At 41.7% G+C, this 22,980-nt stretch overlaps 1 protein-coding gene across 4 annotated transcripts in view; it reads right to left on the bottom strand.

Annotated features, from left to right (window-relative positions):
• SVEP1 (sushi, von Willebrand factor type A, EGF and pentraxin domain containing 1) overlaps positions 1-22,980 on the bottom strand; it is a 323,106-nt gene that overhangs the window by 156,054 nt on the left and 144,072 nt on the right. For all 4 annotated transcript variants that reach the window (XM_083183977.1, XM_083183959.1, XM_083183968.1 and 1 more), the window contains exons 14-17: positions 17,958-18,066; positions 14,367-14,552; positions 12,229-12,462; positions 4,244-4,405 (exon numbers count right to left, since the gene is read on the bottom strand). In XM_083183977.1, the coding sequence (XP_083040103.1) occupies positions 4,244-4,405; positions 12,229-12,462; positions 14,367-14,552; positions 17,958-18,066 (691 nt within the window). The remainder of the gene's footprint in view (positions 1-4,243; positions 4,406-12,228; positions 12,463-14,366; positions 14,553-17,957; positions 18,067-22,980) is intronic.

Genomic DNA, 22,980 nt, shown 5'->3' on the forward strand with positions numbered 1-22,980 from the left:
ATCCCGTTCTATGTGCTATTAATATTCTGTTGCTGTGTTATTTATTCTTTTTTTTTCCAGCCACTGATAATGGAATAAAACACAAATTAACAATATTACAATGCATGCTCCATTCTCCAATGTGACCTGGAAGTTTGACTTGCAGCATCAGTCACAGTGCTAAAACTCTTTCAAATACATAACTATTGGTTTTACTAATTAAGTGTAAAATGCTATTAGTTTACACCATAGCCCTGTGTCATCTGTTTATGTCATGCACATCGCATTTAGAACAATTAAATAAATGCATTCAAGGACTCAGAGAGATAAAACAATTAGTTGTGCTTCGTGCCAAGTCTGGTTCTGAACATTCAAGAGATATATTCTTAAAATTGTACTTTTTGTCTTCAGGAAGCTAATTTGCCTTCATTTTAAAGTTAATGTGTGTTCATTCATATTTAAATGTGCAGAACTTGCATGCTGTTTCAGCCATCCTTATAAAATGACTCTGTAAAACAATGTGAATACAACAAATAATATTAAAGGGGGGAAAAAAGACTCCTGTTGAAATGTAATAAATCCCATTGGCTTATGTCGAAGGTGCTGCAAAAACAGTTTAGAATGCAAATTGCTTTACCAGTTTTGAACATTAACATAAAGTAAACCTCCAATATTTTTTTTTTTTACAAAACTGCTATTAAACCTCCCAAACAAAAGATGCAATTATGGGCCCTTATTCAGATCTGATCGCAGTGCAAATTTGTTCTCAAAATAGGCAAAACCATGTGCACTGCAGGTGGGGCAGATGTAACATGTGCAGGGAGAGTTGAAACTGAAATCTAAAATGCAGTGTATAAATAATGCAGCCAGTATTTACCCTGCACAGAAAAAAATAACTCCCCCAAATCTAACTCTCTCTATACATGTTACATCTGCCCCACCTGCAATCCACATGGCTTTGCCCATTTTGAGAACAAATTTGTACTGCGATCAGATCTGAACAAGGGCCATGGTTGGGATAACAAAAAAAAAAATCAGCTGTTCTCCTGCACTGACCAATCACTGTGCAAACATTAATTTCAATGGGTATAACAGGCTGTCTGTCATTTGCGGTGCGATCCTTCATGGCAAAAGGGGCACGATTCAGAACTATTAGCAGGACTGCGAATTCGCATCCCTGTCAAATATCGGGAAACCACGTATGAACATGGTACACAGTGCGCATGTGTGAGGACCCCGTGAAGAACAAACCATGTATTTTTGTGGCATATATGCCTTTTGAAACCAGTGGGGTCTATTCACAGCTGATCTTGGGTTCAAAGCTTATAATGATGCTCTATATATTCTTATATATGCATCCTTGGTGCCGGTGATGCTGCTGAAGAGGAGTCTGATGGCTGCTGGGCACATCAGGGGACGAGGTAAGTAATAAAAAAGTTGCGGGAAGGTTAAAAAACAAGACAAAAGAAAGAGAAAATAAATATTCTGGAAAAGGTGTACTCAAATTGTATATACAGTATGTGTGTATATAGGTGTATATATATATATATATATATATATATATATATATATAGGCAACGAAAAGAATGGGCACTCAGGGACTTGCAAGTTTTGTTTATCCTGACGACGGGGGAGACCCCGAAACGTTGATATATGGATTAAATTCTGTCCTACCTTCACCACGCAACTTGCAAGTCCCTGAGTGCCCAGGCTGCAAAGTCCCAATAGCTGGCACCAGGGCAAGCTACGTCGTTTGGGCTCAATCTAAGTCCTGAGTGCCGGTCCAATAACTTGTGTATATATATATATATATATATATATACACTAGTCCTCCTAGGAACCGCACTCCTCAATTGGCACAAATATGGGGTGCCTTCCTCGGGTGCCCAGAAGCGGGGCCCAACATACCAATTCCTTCAGTAGGCGGCACTTCCTCCAAAAAAACGACTCAAGGGGTCAGCGTTACTATATCAACGTTTCGAAGCTTTAATGTAGATGCTTCTTCATCAGGACATCATCATGTCCTGATGAAGAAGCATCTACATTAAAGCTTCGAAACGTTGATATAGTAACGCTGACCCCTTGAGTCGTTTTTTTTTAGGAAGTGCCGCCTACTGAAGGAATTGGTATATATATATATATATATATATATATATATGGATAGAAATGAATATGAATATAGAAATGCATTCAGACATTGGATTCACTCTGGAGAGGCTGCTATATTGGGTTTAAAACCCTAATTGTGTAAATCTGACACCAGAGATTGTATCCAAAGAGCGCTGGAATAAATCTCTGATCTGGTCTACTGTATATAAAAGTGAGGACATTAAACACCTGTCCCAAAAAAGTTTGATCCCTACGGTTGCCGTAGCGGTAACGGCACCCCTGATGAAGTATTTTATGACGAAACGCGTCGGGTCTCTTTCCACCTTGACATAAGAAACTGGAATGCCATGTCTGATCTGTGTATCTAAAATTTTATAAAATGTTTTTCTTATTTGAACATAAATTGTGTAAGATTTACACTTTGAAGGTGGTGGCTAACTAGCGCACTCTATATTCATTTCTATCCATTCTATCCCCCTCCCTTCACTAACAGGGTGGAATTATACATACAAAGGTGCGCTGGCACCGTTCCCCAAATAAAACACAGTGAGGGTATAGATTAATAATAAAAAAAATAGTACTCTGCTTATCTTTAGTTTCTTCGCCTGACTAGAGGCTCACCAAAGATTGGTTGAATGGCGATATGAAAAAGAATGTCTGAATGCATTTCTATATTCATATTCATTTCTATCCATATATATATATATATATATATATATATATATATCCAAGTTATTGGACCGGCACTCAGGACTTAGATTGAGCCCAAACGACGTAGCGTGCCCTGGTGCCAGCTATTGGGACTTTGCAGCCCCTTGTAGATAGGCGACGTACTATTTTGTACTATTTTGTTTATTATTAATCTATACCCTCACAGTGTTTTATTTGGGGAACGGTGCCAGCGCACAAGATCACTTATTCTGTGTATGTATTTAAGCCTATCGTTACTAAGGGAGTAACTTTAGTGATCAGTGCTGCAGGCATTGGTTTCAGCGCATAGTGTCTAGACTAAAAAAAAAATACCACAATGGAATTATAGAGTGCAGCTTCCTTTCACTATATAGCATATGGTGTGTGTGTGACACTAAGAGGATGGGTGTCTTACACGTGTTTGTTCACTTCCTGATGGTCCTTATATAAGAAAGCACTGTTTCCCTATTTTTTATTCCTGATGACGGTTTGCACGAAAACCGAAACGTAGAAGTATAAGAATACAGAGTGACTTCTTTATCATATAAGTGTCCTGGAGTGACGCTTCTTCTTCTTCTGGAGTCTATATATATATATATATATATATATATATATATAATTTCATCGAGATGGAGCGGCACTCAGTGAAGTAAGACTGTAGACAGATATAAACTGCAACGTTTCGATGTTTATTTACATCTTCATCAGGCAAGTTGAAGATGTAAATAAACATCGAAACGTTGCAGTTTATATATGTCTACAGTCTTACTTCACTGAGTGCCGCTCCATCTCGATGAAATTGTATTTGGCATTTACCCCTAACGACCATTGGTGAGGGCACCAGGACTTTACTCGTGTTGAGCGCGAAGTGTGCAGCCTAATTGGACTCTCTCTCTCTCTCTCTCTCTCTATATATATATATATGGATATATCTATCTATATATATAGCTTCTCCACAGAGGAATTTGGTCAATATATATATACAGTATAAAACATAATTTTTCCTTAGTGAAGCTACAGGTTGGAAATCTCAGCCTTTCAATGAGCTGAGACTTGATTTCCGCATTCATACAACATCATGCTTAACATAATGATTGAAACGGACCCATGCATCATAAGTATGTGCCTAAGGACATCACAGCTTGAAGGCTGGGCAGAATTCACCACACCTCAACCGTAACCATCTGAAAAACCCTGTTCCTCCAATTACCTCCAAGCCATAACGGCTAATAAAGTCCATACAAATACTGTATGTGCTCAGAGGAAAACATGTAAATGCTACTGTCAACTGTATTGTAACAGAAAAAAAACAGAACCCACATTGCCGCAGCAGAACCTAGTATATAATATATGCAAGAAAAGTGCCACTGCTGGAAAGAATACAAAGTGGCTACTGGATATATTTGCTATTGTAGACTTATATATTTCTTATACCGTATATACATTTTGAACCTGATATACAAACCTTTGCATTCAGATGACCGCTTTGAATGTAGGTATTCAGTGTAAGTTCCAGCAGGGCACCCTTTACAGTCCATTTGGCCCTCTTCATCTTGGTATGAACCAATCCAACAGCTTTCGCAAGTGTTGTGTTCCAGAGAATAAAATGTACCCTTCGGGCAGTTTACTAGGGAAATCAATGAAACAAGCAAACGATATGTAAACCTTGCCAAGTTTGGTCTGAAAAGCTCAGGGCTGCAGGCTACCATTATCAAAACTCCTTCTTACAAAGCACTAATTGCTGTTTTTGATCCAATACCTACTAATCACAATGAGAAATTCACAGTGATTTGAAAAATCTGCTGTTTATTGCTCAATAATAGCTGTCTATTGTAAGTTGCAAAAAAGGGAAAGTGGATGAAAAAGTACAACTGTTAGAAGATTACCACTGATTTATCTTAATCCTATAATGTGACTCAGGAGTTCACCCTTCACATTGATCAGCACATTGTAAAAGAAAGGAGCTTTTTTCTAAAGAACAATATATTTCCCTAAATTGAAACACTCAATAACCGCGCACAATATAAACATTTACATAAGGTTTTTGTTGTTGTTATTTATGAGGTAGAAGGAACAGACTGTGACAAAAGGCTTATATTTGGAAATAAAACATAAAGAAAGTGAATGTATTAGTTTTAATAACATTTTATATTTCTGGAACATTCTAAGGGGTACATTTAATAAAGCTACTAAAAATGAAAATACATTGTGTTTCCTATAGCAACTAATGAGACAGGGATTAAAGTGGTCATGCAGAGGTGGGGGAACTCATTTATCTATGCCATCTAGACAGAGGGGATGCTGACCGCGGCTGCTGCTGTTACTCGTAACTCCCCCCTGCAGCCACGGGGGCCCTGCGTGAATGGGCTGTCAGTGGCAGAGTCCATGCAGCGGATGGAAAGTACTAGTTCCCATCCGCCGCAGGGACCCCGCCACTGATATCCCATTCACCGCAGGGACCCCGCGGCTGCAGGGGGAGTTGCGAGTAACAGCAGCAGCCATGGCATGCATCCCCTCCGTCTCCCCCCTCAGCAGCCTGACAGCTTCCCCCCTCAGCAGACGCACCCTCCTCCCACAGCAGAGGGGACAGCTTCCCACTCTGCACGCTGTGCACGGACTCGCTGCGGGTGCCTCAACCCGCAGGATGACCATTTACACTGGCCTCTGCACGGGTCCTGACCGTGTTCTACCCAGGTCAGGACCTGGGTAGAGGACCCATGTAAATGTACATGGCTTGACCCCATTTATACTGCCGCAGATCCGGGTCTGACCCGCTGCTGACCCGGATTTTTCGGCGGTTTAAAAGGGGTATAATATAAAGCAGGGCTGCCTACTATTAAAGCGTCCTCTCCAGGAGTATCCTGGAGAGGAGACTGTCAGCAACACGGGGGGGGGGGGGGGGCTGATGTAGACTTCATCAAGCCCCGACCTCAATACGGCAAATCCCGCAATTCGTGGCTCTTCTGGGGGAGCTAAATGACGCCATTTGCATCTTTAACCACCCCCATTCCAAAAAAGCAGCGAATCATGGGAAATGAATGGTGCTGTGGGGGAGATGCGGGAGGGGGGGGGCAGTATCCAGGAGGGTTGCCCACCTTTGCTACTAGACTACTTTTAGGCACTTATGTTTAATACTACAATTCTCACCACATCTACCAATAATCTGCCCTATGCCAGCCCCCCTGAACATGTGGAGTTAAATGTAATTAGGGACAGCTAAAAAAAATTTGCAACATATCGCACATGTCAAATGCAGAAACTCGCACATGTAATAGGGTGCAATATTTTTTAGACAGTGTGAGAATTTGCATGCACATTCTGGCAATTTTTGGACACAGAAATGTGTGAATTTTGGTACTGCGCTGTCATCTCTGCCACTGCTCACTCCCGCAGAACCCCTATGCTTTTTATCCCCCATATTTCGAGAACAAGGACCGGTTCAATAAGTCCGGGACTAGTTTGGCTCAGAAGGGGGGACCCCACTTCGTTTTTTATAAATATTTTCACTTAACACGTTTTTTTTACAGAACCATGCACACAGATCTCACTGATCTGTGCATGGTTCTGTCAAATTTGCAAGTCTGAACCTGGTGTATTTGTTTTGCGCTTTTTGGTAACGTTTTACCAAATATGGCACCCTATTCTGGATGCAAATTGTAATGTGGCAATTTTAATGCAAATTGTTTTTGCACATAACAAAACATGAGATACTTCCCGCTAAATGTGCAAATAAAATCGCAATTTGCACACTGTTACATTAGCGATTGTTTTTTTAAACCAAAATTCACATCGTATTACATCTCACCCGTGATGTTATGACATTGCACTCAGGGAGTGAGGTAGGGAATCTAGGAGGTGATTGTGATCTGATCAGTCCCAGACGTATTTGCACCAGGGACCGATGTTTGCGCTCTGCCAATGTGTATATTCACATATGCGCTTTCGGCATCCGCACAACGGTGGGTGCGTCCAACACAGTGGGTGTACCTAAGAAAATGCTTGGCTTCCCCATGTGAATGCAGGCAGGCACCTGCCTTCTGGCATCTGCATTCCTAGTGGGTGGCATTAGTTGGTTTGCTAAGCAGCGAATGGATGAGCGTTACCTCTTTAAAGTGCTGTGGACAATGTGTGTGCAATATATTTGGCTGGTAATAATAAATTGCAGACCCAGTGTAAAAATACACTTAAATTTTAAGATATGGATGCATCCTCATACATTTAGTCTCAATACTCCAAACAAACCGAGATGTGTGGCACAAATGAGCTGTCAGTCCCACAGTGAAACTAGGACGCATCAGGAGACTGTACTGATAACTGGATATAGATATGTGTGTGTGTATGTGTGTGCTTGCGTCTGTGAGACTAATGGGGTATTCAATCTCCTGGGGAAATAGCGGCGAGCTCCTATTCAATGCTGTCTTTCCCGACGGCATTGAAGCGGCATCTTGTCAAAATAGACCTGACTTTAAAAGCAGTCGGGCCCATTTTGCCGAAAACGGACGTGGTTTTTCAAGATCACTGCCGGATCTCGACAATCCATGGCCATTTTCACTTTTCGCCAATCGGCAGAGTGCTTGGTTGCGGCGATAGAGGCTGTTTGTCATGACTGCAGCAAATAGGTACTGTATGAGGACACATACAACAGCAAAAGTACATTATAACATAGACTGGGCTATTGTGTCAAGTGTGTTTTCAACTTCTAGTTTGATAATGCCACATAATCACTGCTTGATAGGTCGTAATGGCCAATGTTTAACCACCTTTACATCTAACAATAACTAACTAAAAAGATATAGATATAATTTTTTCTTCAATATTTTTGTTTATTAATTCGAGAAATATTCTGAGCATTCTACCAATTCAATTAGTTCTCTGTACCATGAACAAAGCACTTAGAATAGATAAATTGGTCTCTCCTGCTATTGACTGTAAATTAAATATGGTCCTGATTACCCTAGAAGTACCCACATTCCCATCTGCCAGATATTAGTAAATTTCTATTCGTGAATCCTGCAACAAAATTTGAACTCTTGTTACTTCATTTTCTATTTAAAGATCTCCATAGTTTTCAGCACATTGCTCTTAGAAAATGCTTGATTAATGTTTACCGTTCAAAACCTGCTTCACTGTACAAGTCGTGTGCAAAAGCTGTTTATTCTGACAGAAGCTACAAGCCAATAACATTCTTAATGCTGACAAATGCTGCCACCTTCAGGACAAAACAGAGCATAAGCTAGCCAGACACTGTAAGTATGTTTTAATGAGAAAAAAAGGATAATTCCTTAGTTAAATAATATCGGTCAAAAATAATATTTGATTTTTTTTTTTTTTTTTTAATAATTGAGACCACAGATTTTTGTTTCCCATTGTTGATGGTTCTTAGTCAGAACCAACAATACACATTTCTGGCTTTGTAGATCATGGTGGGGAAAGCAATGCCTGCACTGACATCCATGCAGTGTGGGACAGATGTACTTATTGAGGCAAAGCAGCAGTGCCGAAACTAGGGCGGAGTGGCCTATGCTGCCTCACAGAGCGCAGATGCTCTGTCTGGTGAGCATCTGTTGTGATATATATTATATATTACTAATATACATCATCTCAACAATGAGCATCCAGCTCCTTTTCTGTGAAAAGAGCCTCCCCGGCTCTCAAACCATTGTCCACACCCTCCCTGGTATTACTTAGTAGTTCTGTACCCTGTATCCCAGGGCTGGGCAACACCGGCCCTCTAGCTGTTAATGAACTACACATCCCAGGATGCTTTGCATTCGTTTTGCTATGTGGCCATGCTGAAACTGATGCAAGTCATGCTGGGATGTGTACTTCATCAACATCTGGAGGGCTGGTGTTGCCCAGCCCTGCTGTATCCCATAACCAGAGGGAGCAGCACATCCCATACTCTGTTTCCACCCTGTTCGTCATCAAGCTGCACTATTCAGCTTCCAGCTCCATGGGAACTACATGTACACAACTATGCCACAACGGCAAAGGCCTAAATGAAATTTGACCGCACATGCGCACTGACCGCAGGTAGCAGAATGAAACAAACTGACAGCCTGTAACCACAATGACAAACCAGGTATGTCAATTCTGAAGAATGCCAGCGATGTTATTGCTGTTACTTTTTAAAGACAAATTGAAAAGACACATAAATTATCTCTTCAAAAACATGATGATTTGTGCATCCTGTTGTTGAAGCCTTGACCTCTGTCTGGATCAGTGGCGTAACTATGAGAAAATCTCCCCCCTGCCACAAATCTTTTGCGCCCCCCCCCTCCCCCAGCACGATCACGACCCCCCCACCTCGACCTCCCCAACCCCCTTACCCCTCCACATAGTGCCGCTGCATCTGCCCCGGGACCTTCCGCCGGCGAATCAGTCTGCGCTGCAGCTCTCCGTCTCCCTGCTCTCCCGGCTCTTGCTGTCATAAAAAACATGTCACTCAGAAAATAGCTGCCCCCGTACAGCAGACCATTTTTAAGGATGCTAGAGGAGGCCTCCGCTTCTCTAGCATCCTCAAAAACGGTCTGAATTATGGGGGCAGCCATTTTCTGTGTTTCACATTTTTTATTGCAGAAGGAGCCAGGAGAGCAGGGATACGGAGAGCCGCAGCGTAGACTGATTCGCTAGCAAAAGGTTCCGGGCAGACGCAGCGGGTAACAATAGCCCCGCAGCCCCCCCGGCGCCCTCACCTTCCAAGCGCCTCCCCGCCACTGCGGGGGCTGCGGGGCGATAGTTACGCCACTGGTCTGGATACTAAACAGAATTATTAGCTGACTGCCCTGGACTGTGACTTAATAGTGACCTTACCTGGTAGCCGCCTGCCCTGACCATAGTTTTCACTACAGTATCCTGTGCTTTCCGTCCTGCCGCAAATTAATGCTGCCACTCACTGGTGTGGCTGTATATCTGCTCACATGTAAATTCTGCTGAATATGATTATGATGGTGAGAAGTGTTAAATGTAACTTTGTGCAATAGCATTTTTTGGAACCAGAATGATTCTTTATCTTCTAAGATAGTTGAATGGATAAGAGCGTGGTTGCAGGACAGAAAACAGAGAGTTGGAGTAAACGGAGTACAGTCAAAGGAGGGAAAGGTTACAAGTGGAGTACCCCAGGGATCTGTACTTGGACCAGTTGATATCTTTATTGGTGATATTGCAAATGGAATTGAGGGTAAAATGTGCATTTTTGCAGATGACACAAAGGTATGCAACAGGGTAGACACACCAGGAGGGGTAAAACAAATGATTGAGGATCTAGGTAGATTAAAGAAATGGTCAAGAGCAGGGCAACTACAGTTTAATGCCAAAAAATGCAAAATCATGCACTTGGGTCTCAGAAATCCAAAGACTCAATATAGTATAAATGGCACTATAATGGAAACTACTGAGGAAGAGAGGGATCTAGGTGTCACTATTTCAGGGGACTTAGAAGCAGGTAGGCAATGTAACAAAGCAATGAAGAAGGCAAGTCAGATGCTTGGTTGCATAGGGAGAGGTATCAGCAGTAGAAAGAAATAAGTAATAATGCCACTGTATAGGTCATTGGTACGACCTCATCTAGAGTATTGTGTTCAGTTCTGGGGGCAGTGCTGCAAGTAAGGGGGTACGGTGTGGTACGGCAGAAGAAATATGTTGCCGCTACGCCGTACCACCTTGCGCCCCCCTGCTGCCATTAAGGACCTTTTTTTAAATCAATTTTCTGGCACCATCTGTGAGGTGCCGACTGGGGGGTTGCAACCCGCACCCGAAGGGTGACACCATGGGATACCGGGATCCCCTGCAGCTCCGGCATTTAGCTACTGTGCTTTCAGCGGCAGCAGGACCATTTCAAGTGTGGTGCGCCGGCTCATGAGCCCATTCAAAGCTCGCAGCCCAGAAGCCACTCTGATTGGCTGCCAGGCCGCCAGATCTGATTGGCTTATGAGTCGGCGCTGCATTTGAAACGCCCGGGCGGCCACAAGAGACACGGTGCACTGCAGCAACCACGGGAAGAGTCAAGTAATTTGAGGCGGACAGTGAAGGGACCACCAGGTACGTGCTTTGTGGTGGACAGCGAAGGGGTCAGTCAGAGGGCTATGAAATGGAATTTGAAGGGGATCAGGGATGCAGTGAGTTGGACAGTGAAGGAAAAGGGAGTGCTGTAAGGTTGACTTTGAAAGGGGAAGTGCTGGGGCGGGGGTCAGCAAGTGCTTTGAGGTTTTCAGTCAGTGCTTGTAGGGGGAAAGGCCAGTGTTTGATATGGTGGGCAGCATAAGAGCTGTCACTGGGTCAGTAAGGTAGACAATCACTGAAAGAGGCAATACAGTAACTGCTGTAAGGGGGGCATTTAATGCAGTTGGACAGTGAATGCTGCTAGGGGCAATGAGGGTGTCAATGTGTACTGTGGATGTCAGTGAGTGAATAGTGTTTTATGGTAAAAATGGCATTGAGAGAGAGAACTATGGAGTGGGTAATGGGAGACAGCCACAGAAGACTGATATTTAAGGAGATCTGGTAGAAAATCTGGAGCCACTTGATTGCACTTGTCTCGCAGCAGAGGTGAGGGGAAGGGGTTGGTTATGCAACAATGTGGGGGCCGGGGCATAAGTGTAAAGGGTGTTATGTAGGGCATTAATAATGTGAGACGTGTATAACTGCATTTAATGTGGGTCATTATGTGTAAAAGGGCATTAAGGTGTGATATAATGTGTAATGGGCATTGCGGTGGGTAGCATAATGTGTAATAGGCATTATGGTGTGTGGCATAATGTGGCCATGCCCCTATTATCATGTAGCCACTCTCTTGGTTTTGTGTGACCACACCCCCTCATGACACGTGATGACCCCGCCCAATTTTTTGACACGCGGCTTTGGCATGCACTATCAGTACCACTGAGAAAAAAATTCTACTTGCACCACTGTCTGGAGGCCATATCTCCAGAAGGATATAAATACATTAGAGACTGTACAAAGAAGGGCAACTAAAATTGTGCATGGCCTACATCACAAAATGTACCAGGAAAGACTAAAAGATCTTAATATGTATACTTTAGAGCAGAGAAGGGAAAGGGGGGACATGATAGAAACTTTCAAATATATCAAGGGCTTTAACAAGGTACAGGTGGGAGACATTCTTCACAGGAAGAGGAGCAGCAGAACAAGAGGACATGCAATGAAACTATAGGGAGGAAGATTCAGGGGAAATTTCAGTAACAATTACTTCACAGATAGAGTAGTAGATAAGTGGAATAGCCTACCATCAGAGGTGGTAGAGGCGAATACAGTAGTACAATTTAAACATGCTTGGAATAGGCATATTGATATCCTTACAAAAAAATAAGGAACAAATACGGTTTGAGGTAAAATGTTTAAAATGGGCAGACTAGATGGGCCAAGTGGTTCTTATCTGCCGTCAAATTCTATGTTTTTATGTTTATATCAATGATTTTATGTATCACTTACCACACATGCGTCCTTTCAACACAGTGCCTGGCCTACAGAACAGGACGGCTTTCCCTTCCTCCAAAGAGTTACTGTCCACAACGATGATCTCTGAAGAAAACTGGAAGGAGTAGAGAGGCTCTTTCCGAAGAGTCCGTTTTAGCCTATTTGTTATAGTTTCTAAGGTTTTAAGGAGTCTTTGCTGGTTGCTTGATTCCACTGTGTCATTCCTTCTCTCTGGCAAAGGTACACTTGCTGAAAATAGGGTAAGCATTTGAATAATAAAACATGTTAATTCTTAATTTCCATCAAATGAAAAAATAAATCACAGACATACTTAAATTGATTTATGTCATCCTGAATATTACTGGTGAACCTATCCTGTTTATAGAGTCACTTATAGCTAATCAATGCTAATCGGGTACTTATACCGTAACCATAAACTATCTCTTAAAAAGAGACAAAACTAATTGTGCTGCTACAGACTCTGTTCCAAACTTACAGCAACCCATTTGGATACAATACTATTTGGATACAAATTAAAAACAGACAAAAATATCTGTTACAAGTGTTAAGGTTTATACACACTGGGAAATTATGCCCAGTTCATACACACTGAGCGGCTTTCCCCCTGCCCATCAGCGGCGGGGAAGGGAGGTGGGGGAGTGGGAAGGCTTTGCATAGCGCAACTGTATGCAAAGCCATCCTCAAAACCGCTCATCTGCTGGTGTTACCAGCAGATGAGCAGCTTTCCCGGCGATGATGAGGGAGCGCACAGCAGTGCTCATCACCGGGCCATATACACTGGGCAGCTTTGAGCTGAAAAATTGCCAAGCAAACATTTTTATTCCTCATAATGACCTGTAATGTTTACCTTATATAGGAAATATAATCTTTTTTTACACAACATTTTTTATTTGAATTTATATAACAAATGTGAGTAACACTGACATTTTTAGCAGATATTTTAAACATCTTTCACATATGTTGGTACTCAAAAGGTCAATTTTGAACTTTCATGCACAATTCCAGATTCCACAATAGGTTATGGGATTGTATGCATTTCAGGCTAATAAGTCAAAATACATAAATTAACTGTTACATTATTATTATTATGATTATTATTATATTTTATAAGTTCAAAGCAAAAAAAATTCTACCTGGCACAAATTGTAATCACTTTCTATTCTCTGCAGGTCAGAATAAAAGGTTTTTTTTAGACCTTTATTTGTCTAAATGTAATTTTATAAGCATTTACAGTATAGAGTGGTAGCCAAATAGCTGCGCTCAATGTTCGGATAATAGAAATAGACTTTTATCCAGATTTTAGCCTTATGGTCATTATACCAGCAAACCACTGACCACCAATGTTTTCTTTCTTTGTTTAAACGTATCTCATCTCCAATTTATTCCTCAATATGCATGTATTTGCTTTCATTGGTAAACCGGCACTATTTGTTAATTTTTTTATATAGCGCATACATATTCCGCAGCACTTTATTGAGTATAGTTGAACATTCACATCAGTCCCTGATTCACCAATCAGTCAAGTCACAAATGTTCTATTCTATTATATTCTAATATGCTGGTAGTTACCAGCAAACACTGCCCACCAATGTTTTATATATTATGCTGGTAGTTACCAGCAAACCACTGCCCACCAATTGTAAAAAAAATGAGCTGGTAATGTATACATCGCTGGCGCAGGCCAGCGATGTATACGTTAACAGCGCCACTGCCCACCAATGTCAAAAAAATTAGCTGGTACCATATACATCACTGGCGCAGGCCAGCGATGTATATGGTAACAGTGCCACTGCCCACCAATGTTAAAAAATGAGCCACTAATGTATGCATTGCTGGCGCAAGCAAGCAATGTATATGTTTGCAGGACCCAATGCCCACCAATGTAAACCCAGCCCAGCAGTCTTTCACCTCCTGAAAATATCTTGATCTTTGGGAAAAATAGCTCAGTGTGTATGCACTACTTTGGTGAAAGATATATCTATCAAAGATATTGGCAAAGTCTTTTGAAAATAATATCTTCTAGTGTGTATGGGCCTTAAGAAATAATCACCATGAATAATCAAACAATTTGCAAATGATTTCATATTGTTTTATACAACCAATAATGTTAGGCTCTTCAAAATGCTATTTACCTGTTATGTTAAAGACAAACTTAACTTTCTGATCAGTCGCTGGGATATTCACCCTTTTGTGCCTCTTAACCCTTAGCGGTGCTTTGGTGTCAAACATAGACTTTTCTCCTAGGTCATCTTCTATTACATCAATGTGATCATCGTAAGAATAGTCCAATCTATTAGCAGCTCCCCAACCACCAGGTCCTACAAAGATAATATATACAGTATAAATCATATTCTCATTTCTTAATACATAAATATATATATATATATATATATATATATATATATATATATATATATATACACACACACACAGTATATAGTAAGTACGTGTTTAAGACATCGGAATGAAAACTGACTTTATTCCTATACACCAAAACTGGTTACTGTAATAAAATAACCAATAACTATAAAAATCTATATCTATGTATTATCAATTAATTTGCTTTATGATTTTGTTGTAGGTGCTTATTGTCACGGATGGTGGCGTATGTGAATCTGTCTCAGGTTGTAGACCTGGGGCAGGCTGCGCTGGCGGTGCCTGGAGTTTTGCGGGTAGTATATACAGATGAAGCCAGCTTCATCTTTGCAGGGGCTGGTGATACCTTCGCCAGTCCCCACCAGCCGCCGGTTGTGCCCCGTGGCAACAGAGCTTGCCCTGGGTACCCGCCACCTACCCTGCCACCACCGCCGGACCCCTCGCCGCCCTGACACCCCCCCCAACCCTGCCTTTCTCCCTGAAGCGGAGACGGGCAGGATGCTGCTGCCCCGCCGTCAAAGATTGGGACGCACGTGTGTTTCAGTTTTAATGGAGTCCCTCTCCACTGGCGCTCGCCAGAGGGGAGGTGATGGTGAGGGCCGGCACTGAACGAGAGGGGCTCCATCTGTAGGTCCTATGCATATAGGGTCTGACCATGAGGTTTGGCGAAACTCTTTAATAAGTGAGTGGAGTCTAACTGCCCGGAGGTTTTCACCAGTGACCCCCGCAAGGGAGTTTGAACTTTGCTGCGTCCGGACAGCAGGTTGCGGCCCCTCATCAGAAGTACTCACTGTAGGTCAGGTGTTCACCAAGGCTGGACATAGGTCAAGACACTGGAACTTGCAAGCTAAAGCTGAAACTGAAATAGCCAACTTGGCAACCACTTGCGTCTGTAATAAAACTCAAATGGCCGACTTGGCGTAGAAAACGCCAGAAGGGAAATATCGAACTTAAATGGCCTATCTGGCTTCAGGAAGATCAGGATCAGGAAGACAGGATAACTAAACAGACCAAACTTGGTATACGGGAGAGCAGGAATGCTGGACCGGAATACTGGAGTCACTGGGCACTTGTACTTTGAAGGGAGAGGGGTTTGGGAATGCTTCTGCACCAGATATATATTGGTTAGTTATAGTTTTCCCCAAATTTAGGTTTCTAAGTTGACTTACAGTTTGACTGTGTTTGGGGGTGCTGCCAAAGACAATGGATTGATACAGAAAAAAAGGACAGAGAAGGATTGTCTTTTTTGTTGGCGCACTTTAAGGAGAAGAAGGAATGTGTCTTAAAATATACCTTTTATTAATATCTTTATAAAAACCGTTTAAGTGAAAATATAAACCACATATTAACATATAACAAACATTGAACAATAAAAATTGAAATGAGAGGCACGTGTTGTGTGAATAATTGCGTATAAATAACTCAATAACGCAATTATTCACACAACACGTGCCTCTCATTTCAATTTTTATTGTTCAATGTTTGTTATATGTTAATATGTGGTTTATATTTTCACTTAAACAGTTTTTATAAAGATATTAATAAAAGGTATATTTTAAGACACATTCCTTCTTCTCCTTAAAGTGCGCCAACAAAAAAGACAATCCTTCTCTGTCCTTTTTTTCTGTCACTGGGCACTTGTACAGATAAGGTCGGGAATGCAGGAACAGCTTCCAGAACTCAGGCTGTAACTCCTGAGCATGTGCCTGCAACTTAGAAGTTGCACCAGCACAAAAGCCTGCAGCCTGCTGGGATTTATCAGCCCAGCCAGGCTGCAATAGGGCAGTTGTGATTGACATCCGCCCCTCTGCCGAATCACATGACGGTTCCAAGATGGTGGTGCCCAGTCATCGGGATGGGCGCCGCACCACTGGTGCCGCTGCCGCTGTGGGCAGGGAGCCAGCTGCCCCCTGCCGCCTCCTGATCCTTAAAGAGAACAGGTTGGACAACAAAGGTGCCAATAAACAATTGCACAGTGCAATTTTAAGGCAATTAGTTGTTGGCGGATGTTGAAGGGAGGGTCATGTTGGTGAATTTGACAATGCAAAGAGAGGAAATTAGTTAAAATAGGCAGGAAGAGGAAAAAGACAGGAAATTGACCCGTAGCCAGATCATCCTTTAGGTCAGACATTTTCAACAGGTGTGCCGCCAGGCCGCGGGTCATGGCGACTCACCAGCAGAGTTACACTTTGACATGGGGGGGGGGGGGGGGGGCGGGTAGCTCGGCTCGGCCTCATACTCTGTGTTGTGTGTGTGTGCTGTCCTATGGAGGTGATGCCGGGACGTGCCTGTGTGTAGCAGACGCTGGGAACATTAGATCATCCTATGCGTTGCAGGCACCAGGCTCATTCCGGCGCATGCACAGAAGGCCTCCAGTGGGGACTGGGGATTCCTGTCAGAACCATCTTACAAGTGCGCAATATTTTTGTAATACCTGAGGGGTCAGGTGAGTGCTTGTAATAACAAATGAGGGGCATTTGTGTGTGTCATTTGTAAGGGGGAGCTGGTGCTTGCAATAACAAAGGAAGGGCATTTGTGTCATTTGTAAGGGGGAGCTGATGCTTGGACTATCTAAGGAGGGGCAGGTATATGGAACAACTAGGGGGGGGGGCAAGTCTGTGAAATTACAATGAGGGATACATGTGTGTATAATTACGCTGTGGGGGCAGGTGTGTGGAATTGCAACTAGGGATGCATGTGTGTATAATAAAGCTGTGGGGGCAGGTGTGTGGAGGTACAATGAGGGATACATGTGTGTATAATTACACTGTGGGGGGCAGGTATGTGCAATTGCAATGGGGACATGTGTGTCTTATATCTCTTACATTTGATTAAAAACTGTTGGTGTGCCTTGGCAATTTTAAAGTCTTGTCTTGAAGACTTGAAAAAGGTTGGAAAATCACGGCTTTAGGTTAAAAAAAAGGGGGTGCCTGTGACTCACCGATAATCTGGATTACGTGGTTGTTTCTCTGACATCAGAATCCTGATTTACATGGACTATTTTCCCTTGTGGGGTCCATGATCCCCATAGTAGGAGAACAGAATAGGACCGAGCCTGCAGCGTGGCAAGCTCAACTAGCCCTCAAGGGACTTCATTGCGCTCTCCCCCCTGACGGGCTACTGACAGTCTGGATTCTGATGTCAGAGAAAAAAAAATTTGTTACTATGTATTCTTTTTTTTTCCCAGACACCAATTGGGAGTCAATCAGCCACTGAATGGGCCCACACTGTATTTTAAATGGAACTGTTTGGTGTTTTGTTAATTTATATTATTCTCCTTTTATCTTCTAAATTCTAAACATATGGCACATACGTTATAAAAGTATAAATACAGTACACTTAGTCACCTATACCAAATCCATTTTCATAATCATAATTGTATTCAAGACATTGTCTCTGATATTGATCCTCAAGGCGGCAATCAATGTCATCTACATCACTGCAAAAGGAAGGGACCTGAAAATAAACACAGACTTACTGTTGCTTCATAAAGAATCTGACAATAAAAATAAAGATACAAAAAAGTACATTCATTTAGAACTAAATCTAAATTCAGCATTATTTTTTAGACCACATTAATTTGAAATACAAGAACTTAATAATACCTGTCATGAATTTGTCTTCTTTCCCTTATATTTATTTATTTGGAAAATTCATAGAGGTAAAATTATTAAGCATTTGACTTACAAACCAACGAGCATCAGCACAGACTGATGACCAGCTAAAGTGGAGGAGCATTTACTTTATTATTTTGATATTTTTAAAAATGATTTGCCATTGATCTCTATTGGCTTCTAAGCCAGGAAGATAAGCCACTCCAGGTCATACAACATCGCAGCTAGCTTCCGGGGCAGCTAGCTCGCTAGTGCTCAAAAACAGGCAGTGCCAATCACCAAAATAAGTGTTTCAATAAAAATTCTATTTACTCTCGCAACACTGTGTGGAGTGATAATCTCTTCAGAAATCCTTTCAATCAGGTTAAATAACTTAGATGGGGAAAAAAAACTGAATGGGTGTCTTTGGCGCAATAAGTGTACAGTGTACCATTAAGTGTGCATTAGCAGACACCAAAAAGGGGAGTATACCAACCTCCAACCAGAAGCACAAACACTAAAAAAAAAATTGTCAGCGCTCAAACACACAGCCCCTTATTCTTGTTCATGAGATTTAGATTTGGGTTAGTTATTTTGTTTCTGTGCAGGGCAAATAGTGACCGCTTTATTTTTACACTGCAATATAGATCTCACTTTGAAGTAAAACCCCACCCAAATCTAATTCTCTCTGCACATGTTAAATTTGTCCCACCTGCATTGCACATGGTTTTGTGCATTTGAGAAGGAATTTGCCTTTGCGAGTGAACCAAAATAAGGGCCACAGCACTCACGCAGAATGAAATTTTAAATATTTTTTTATAGAGAGAGATTATAGAAGGGTAAATACAAAAACACAATTTAAATAAATTATGCTCCCGGGTGTAGTAAATCAGTGACAAAATAAAATGATCTACAGTACACAAACACAAAAAAAAATAGATCTTAAATAGGCATAATTCCTTCTTTTTGATAAGATCTGCTGTGATACCTCTTCTTTTTTTAAACACAAATTTTATTTTGGACAATTCACATAACGTAGAAAATGTTAATATACATTTTGTTAGCTTGAGTAGTATACAGTATGCAAGTAATGTAAACACAATACAAGTATGGCAATGTGTAACGGAAAGTGATTGTACATAAGGGTATACAGAAAGCATTTCATAAACTGCAGGACACGGTAATTATACAAATTGTCAGCATTTAAGCAAAAAACAAACAAATAATGTAGATACAGTGTATTAAGTTAAAGCAGGGGTCCTCAAACTATTTTGCTCTGGGACCCCATCAGACAATAAAAATATTTACGGGACCTCAGCAAGTTGATGCAGAAGGTCATCACATCACACGTGTAGACAGCAGACAGCACATACATGGCAGCATTGTGGAGGCACACAGTGATCTGAGAAGTCTTATATAATAGACAATTCAACAGATTGTTTAGACTCCTTGAATCACTGACTGAGATTAGAAAAGTCATCAGTCTGATTGTCACCAACATGGAGTCGCGACCCCATGCTAAGCAGGTGGGGACCCACTTTGGGGTCAGGACCCACAGTTTGAGAACCGCTGAGTTAAAGTAACTCAAATAACCATTATACATCAGGGTTTACATGAGACAAATGTAGGCTTACATACTTTGCAGAGTGAGAATGTACAATTTAGTTGTTTGACTTGTATATATAATTGTCCATTTTTTTTTCTTTAAGTCGGAAAAATAATAATTTGAATTTTAAACATGTAATAAACTGAAAGAAATATCTTGAATATACTAATAAATACTATAAATACTATAAAAATACTATAAATATACTAATATACTAATAAAGAAATGTTATATTCAATCAGTTGTATGTGTAATGATTATAAATATAGTATGTATATCATTAGATCAAGATTGAGGTTAAAAGAGAAGTAAAGCTGAAGAGAGAAGAGAAGGAATAGAAATAGAAAAGTAGGAAGAATATGAATGAGAGGTTAAAGAAAGTGGATGGGGCGGGGATGAGAGGGAAGAGGGGAACTTTGGGCCCTGGGCGTGGGAACAGACCTAAAAAATTATTTTATGTTGGATTATAGCCAAGGTCTTAACCCCTTCCCGACATTTGACGTACATGTACGTCATGGTCGGGAAGTACTTCCCGACATTTGACGTACATGTACGTCATGGCTTCTAACTGTCACTGCGTCTATAGACGCGGTGACAGTTAGGAGATGTCTGCTGTCCCTGACAGCAGACATCCCCCCTCGCCGCCCAGGGGTGCCCCCCCCGGTCGGCGATCGCTGTGATTGGCTGTTCAAATCTGAACAGCCATTCACAGCGTTTCCTGTGTTACCGGCGGCTAAGCCGCTCGGTAACACAGAAAACGGTGGTGATCGGTGCAGCACCGATCACCACCGATGAGCAGCACCCCCCTCCCACCCACCCGGCACTCACCCGGCAGCTCCGGGGCAGCAGGCTCACCCGGCTCCCCCAGCAGCAGCAACAGCCTCAGTGCACGCAGCGCTTCCCCCCTCCCACCCCCCCCGCAAGCCGCAGCAGCAGCAGTAAATAATAAAATGGAATGCAATGAAATATATATATATATATAAATATATATATATATATGTGTGTGTATGTGTATATATATATATAAACATATATGTATGTGTATATATGTATATATATATATATATATACACACATATATATGTATATATATATATATATATACACATATATATGTGTGTATATATATATGTGTATATATATATGTGTATATATATATGTATATATATATATATATATGTGTATGCATATGTATATATATATATATATATATGCTTCCAGACAGATATTCCCGACATATGACGTATATATACGTCATGGTCGGGAGGTACTTCCCGACCGAAGACGTATATATACGTCATGGTTTTATAAACTGTCACCGCGTCTATAGACGCGGTGACAGTTTGGAGATGTCTGCTGTCCCTGACAGCAGACATCCCCCCTCGCGGCGATCGCTGCGATTGGCTGTTCAAATGTGAACAGCCAATTGCAGCGTTTTCTGTGTTACCGGCGGCTAAGCCGCTCGGTAACACAGTGATCGGTGGTGACCGGTGCTGTTAAGTACAGCACCGATCACCACCGATCGCCAGCCCCCCCCCCTCCCACCCGGCAGCCCCCCTTCCTCCCACCCACCCGGCTGCCGCAGCGCCAGCACCCCTCCCAACCCCCCACCAGCCGTAGCGCCAGCCCCCCTCCCAAAGCTGGTGACCAAAATGGGGTCACTTGTGGGGGGGTTCCACTGTATTGGTGCTTCGGGGGTCTTGCTAATGCGACATAGCACCCACCATTCATTCCACCACCAAAAATCACTCCTTCCCTTCTGAGTCCTGCCATGCACCCAAATGGTATTTTTGGGTCACATATGAGGCATTGCCGTACTGGGGAGAAATTGGGGCACAGATTTTGGGGTGCTTTGTCTCCTTCATTCCTTGCGAAAATGAAAAATTTTGAGCCAGAACTGCATTTTTGTGTAAAAAATTAAATTTTTTTACACAAAAATGCAGATCTGGCTCAAAATTTTTCATTTTCACAAGGAATGAAGGAGACAAAGCACCCCAAAATCTGTGCCCCAATTTCTCCCGAGTATGGCAATGCCTCACATGTGACCAAAAAATACCAGTTGGGTGCATGGCAGGACTCAGAAGGGAAGGAGTGATTTTTGGATTTTGCAGCACAGATTCTGGTTGAATGACCCCTGAAGCACCCATACAGTGGAACCCCCCCACAAGTGACCCCATTTTGCAAACTACACCCTTCAGGGAATTCATTTAGGGGTATAGTGTACATTTCAAACCCCCAGGGGTTTCACCAATTTTGATACAACTGAGCTGTGAAAATGAAAAATTAAATTTTTTTCATTTTCACAGCCCAGTTGTATCAAAATTGGTGAAACCCCTGGGGGTTTGAAATGTACACTATACCCCTAAATGAATTCCCTGAAGGGTGTAGTTTGCAAAATGGGGTGACTTGTGGGGGAGGTTCCTAACTTTTAGCACTTATGGTGCCTAGAAACCTACATGGTGCCTAAAAAAAAATCTCATAAAAAGGAGGCTCCAAAATCAAGTAGGTGCTCCTTCTATTATGAAGCCTGTGGTTTGGTCAACGTGCACACTAGGGCCACATATAGGATATTTATGAAAACAAAAGAATTGGGGGAATCAATTTTTAGTCACATTTCTCTAGTAAAATCTACTGTGTTCGTTAGAAAAATGTATTAAATTTGAAACTCTGCAAAAAAAAAGAAATTTTGAAATTTCACCTACACTTTGTTTTAATTCCTGTGAAACACATAAAGGGTTAACAAACTTCCAAAATGCTGTTTTGAATACTGTGAGGGGTGCAGTTTTTGAAATGGCATCATTTATGGGGGTGTCTCACATACAAGTCCCTCAAAGTCACATCAGAACTGAACTGGTCCCTAAAAAAATCAGTGTTTGAAATTTTCTTGAAAATTTGAGAATTTGCTATTCATATTTGAAGCCTCCTAGTGTCCAAAAAAATGAAAAGGAGGTTGAAATAATGATTGCAACATAAAGTAGACATATGGCCTTTGTTAGTTATTAACTATTTTGAGTGGTATGTTTATTTGTCTCACAAGCAGAAAATGTGACATTTTGCAAATTGCAAAATTTTCCATTTTTTCACGACATTTTGGTATTTTTCACAAAAAAACACAGACTGTATCGACCCAAATTTACCACTAACTTGAAGTACAATGTGTCACGAGAAAAC

This window comes from Crinia signifera, chromosome 1, assembly GCF_055691185.1.
Source record: "Crinia signifera chromosome 1, ASM5569118v1, whole genome shotgun sequence".
In the NCBI taxonomy this organism is placed as follows: Eukaryota; Metazoa; Chordata; class Amphibia; order Anura; family Myobatrachidae; genus Crinia; species Crinia signifera.